The sequence below is a fragment of the Myotis davidii genome, unplaced genomic scaffold (genome assembly GCF_000327345.1).
Source record: "Myotis davidii unplaced genomic scaffold, ASM32734v1 scaffold290, whole genome shotgun sequence".
Lineage (NCBI taxonomy): Eukaryota > Metazoa > Chordata > Mammalia > Chiroptera > Vespertilionidae > Myotis > Myotis davidii.
This window is the reverse complement of record NW_006285049.1, coordinates 5689801-5693685: the sequence shown is the minus strand read 5'-3', so window position 1 is coordinate 5693685 and position 3885 is coordinate 5689801. Positions and strand designations below refer to the sequence as shown.

At 32.6% G+C, this 3885-nt stretch overlaps 1 protein-coding gene across 1 annotated transcript in view; it reads right to left on the bottom strand.

Moving 5' to 3' along the window:
- Nucleotides 1–307: 307 nt before the first annotated feature.
- ADAMTS20 (ADAM metallopeptidase with thrombospondin type 1 motif 20) overlaps nt 308–3885 on the bottom strand; it is a 170624-nt gene continuing 167046 nt past the window's right edge. Inside the window, exons 37-38 of the mRNA XM_015558559.1 lie at nt 3806–3885; nt 308–1626 (exon numbers count right to left, since the gene is read on the bottom strand). Coding sequence (XP_015414045.1) covers nt 1537–1626; nt 3806–3885 — 170 coding nt within the window. The 3' untranslated portion in view covers nt 308–1536. The remainder of the gene's footprint in view (nt 1627–3805) is intronic.

Below are 3885 nucleotides of genomic sequence, written 5' to 3'. Positions count from 1 at the left end.
TTTGAATTGAAGCTTTTAAAGGTATTGCAAGTTTCTGTTAGCCTCCTGCTCATGTTACTTTTGCCATCAGAAGGGTGAACGGCTGTTTCCATCCCAACTGCAATAATTTCAATTAAAAATTCCTTAGAATTTATGAAGTAATTTTAGATTCAGACATTTTTAGTGAAGGATTCTTAAAGGAAAATGAAAACATGGTGTTAATGTATAACAAATATTTTTATTATTTAAATGTTTATAAATTTAAAGATTTTAATTATGAATGAAAACATTTATAGCAAATGTTACACATTTCATATTAATGTTTGTAACTGATTTAAGGCACATAGTGCAAAATACTTTATTTCTGATACAGAGATCCCTAAATGTTTAGCCACATTGGCACAAAATTGCTTCAGTACCTTATATGGTACAATATACCTCTAATAAATGTTTGGGGGAAAACTTTGTGGGTAAAATTAATCTATTATTAACTGATAAAATTCTATGAGTAGATTCAGTTTTGTTTTACAGAGTAGGTTTCCATATAACATATTATTTATCTATGATTAGTTTAAAAACCACATTATTATACAATACACAATTATCCACCTGAAAAAATTTAATACCTGAGAATTTGTCCAAGGATAGTTAATTTTTACAATCTTTTATGTTCTGGCTTTGAGAAATCTTAGGTATAAAATAACATGAACATCTCTTAACATGAACATCTCTAATAAAAATTTTGCACATGTAAAAATAATTTTCTTTATTGAATCTTCAAAATTTCAATAGTTCTCACTTCTGTATTTGTTTAATAAAATACAGTATAAACTTTGAGAAAATAGATTTTTAAGAGCAGATATATACACGTGAGAGTTATAAAGACATAGAGAGCGTACACATTAAATTAGAGGTAGGTGTTTTAAAATGCTATATTATACCTTCTTTTGTATTATACCCACAAAAGTTATTTAGTATTTAACCCAAGCATACATTTTTAGGATTTTTAAAATTTGAAGCACCATAATTCACAATGAAAGGAATATAAAACAAGGTATCTATGCTGTATCAGTAAGTATAATGGCTATGTACTTTTTCAAAGTAACTATTGATTTACTACTATTCACCTGACATGAAATAATGTTTATGGTAGTTTTAAATAAGTTCATTTTCCACTTAACAAGTAGAGCAAACATTTCATTGTACAGTAGACTACTGAGTAGAGGTTTACATGTATGTCTATAGGTTTAACTGTGGTCGAGTCCAAGCTGTTAACTGCAATATTATCTTGGTATAATTCATCCAGACATCCCTGCATATTCCACCATAAATAAGTACTTTTTAAAAAAATATCCTGATTAGAGTTATATACCTATTAAGTTGAAGGCCTTGAAAAAATTAAGTGGGGATTTGACTCCCTGGTGAGCACCCTAAACAAAGTCACAGACCTTTTGGACACGGAAATCTCAGGAAGGGAAGATGAAAGAAATGAGCACCGGTTATTTGCAGGTTTAAAGACTGTCTCCTCTTTGGGACACACTTCTCACTTCTGAATGCTCAGATCACTTGAATTGGGAGGCCAGTCGTCAGGTGAGGAACACACTTTCCACAAAACCCTCCACATCTGCCGTAGACTTTGGTTCCATCCTGAAAATAGGAAGAGGCAGAAACACAGGAGAATCTAATACATGCACAAGACAGAAAAAGCCTATTCGCCAAGGTTTCCTGTGACAATCACACTTGAGGTAAATGCCTTGTCAGGATTGGTGGTTAGGGCAATGAGATAACCCACCTGAGATACATATTAGCTTCTTGATTATTATATACCACACTATAATTTAGATGATTCATCTCAATCCACATATTTTTCATCCAGGCATCTATTTACTTTAGTGAGTTTAAGATTTTCATCGACTAAATAAAAGTTATTTGTAGAAATACAGCCTGAAGAAAGGTATAGAAGGGGGTGGGGGAAAATTGGACTGAAAGCTGTAATTAGAACTTTTTTTTTCCTTTTTAGTAAAGCAAAGCCATTCACAGAGGACTGATGGTCAGAGGTGGGTGAAAGGCATGGCCAGGACAAAGACAGATGTTATTTCTAGACTGCCTTCCATCTTTAAGTCCAAAAAACTGAAAACATTTTAATTGGATGAGGCAAAAATAGTTTAAACTCCTGCAATTTTTGGAAAGGTAAAGGTAAAGTTATTTTGTTGTTTTTGTGGTTTTTCTTTTAACCTAAAGAAGGATGTTTCCTGGAACATTTTGGGATGGATGTTTAGAGATCAGGGGTTTTCGAAATTGACTTTTGTTTCAGAAGATTTTTTAACTCTCAAGAATCTGAGTAAGCAGAAAAGTAGGGACTGGCAGTAAAAATTCTAATTTACATATGTTCCTATCCCAGATTAAGTAAAAACCTAACCTTGATTAAATCTATTGTGTTTGCATTCCCAGAAGTATATTTGGGTTTCAGTTTCACATCAGATTTCAGGAAAGACCTTCATGTGTAACATTTTGATGAAGGTAGACATTCTCAGTTAATTAATCTTTAGGATAGAATTAAATAGAAGCAAAAGGAATGAATGAATGAGATATTCATATCTACTGGTGATGTCAGCCAGAGTTCAGTCTTCACGTTTAACCAAAAAATATTTAAAAGATGTATGTATAAGGTCAGAATATTTCATTGAGCTCGATTGCTCAGAATATATGTTAATTAACTTATTCCCATTCTTCTACCAAAATGGATTAGACCTAAATATGCCAAATGCAAATAGCTCTTTATTTTAAATATGTTTTAAAAGCCTACAGCTTACCAATATGCAGAACAAAAATTTAATTCTTTATTAATTAAAATAATTTCAGTCTTCAGAAATAGAATGTTTAAACTCTATAGTATCAAAAAATTGAATTTTCTTTATAAATATTCATAAAAGTAGGAGCATGAAAGAACTCATTCTTATCAAAAGAAAGCAATCAAACAGTGGGCAGGGGTACTGATGGTGTTAATTTATGTACAATACAGGTAGGAACAGTAATAATGTAGATGCTAGTTTACTATGTAGACAGTCATGCTAAGACATGGTAACTCTAATAGGAGCCACCTCCTAAACTGTATGTGCTAGTACATCGTACCAGCAGCAAAATTAAATGGGTCCTATTTTAGAGAATGTACAGGGTGGGGCAAAAGTAGGTGTACAGTTGTGGGTACATGAAACAGTTTATTTTTGTATTATTTTTCATCCAAACCACTGTAAATCTACTTTTGGCCCATGCTGTATGTGTTAGAGGTGAATGCATAACATTGTTTTCTAGATAGAGGAAAATATGTATAAAAACCATAAAAATAGACTTAAAGAAAGCACTATAGAGGTTATGTTGTTAAATGACAAATGGCTGTAGCACCATCCCATCACTAAATCAAAGCAGTGAGATAAATAAACCACAAACTTACCTCTCACTCTGAAATATTAAAACCTACAAACCATTAAAGTTTAAAGCACTACCTCTTTCTGAAGTACCTGCCTTTCAAGTCATTAGCCCTAAACTTGAGCTGGATAAAATCTATATGCCCTGACATTATTATTTCATGCTCAGATATCTGTAGCCTGTATAAGAATTTATATGTTTATATAAAACCTACTTATTTACATACATAAAAATAAACTCTATCCCATAATTTCATAAATTAATGTTATATTCCATTATATGCAACAATGCAGTCACCAACCTCATATACTAGTAACTCTACATTGAGGTAGAGGCCCTTTCATGCAAGTTCACCGCATAGATGTATTTCAGAAAGGCCTCCTGGCCCAGCAGGACTTACTTGTGATCTGTGGATGACGACAGAGGCGTAACTGCCCTGAGCCAGCCACTTGGCAGTGCTGGATATCTTCATCCCAGTTC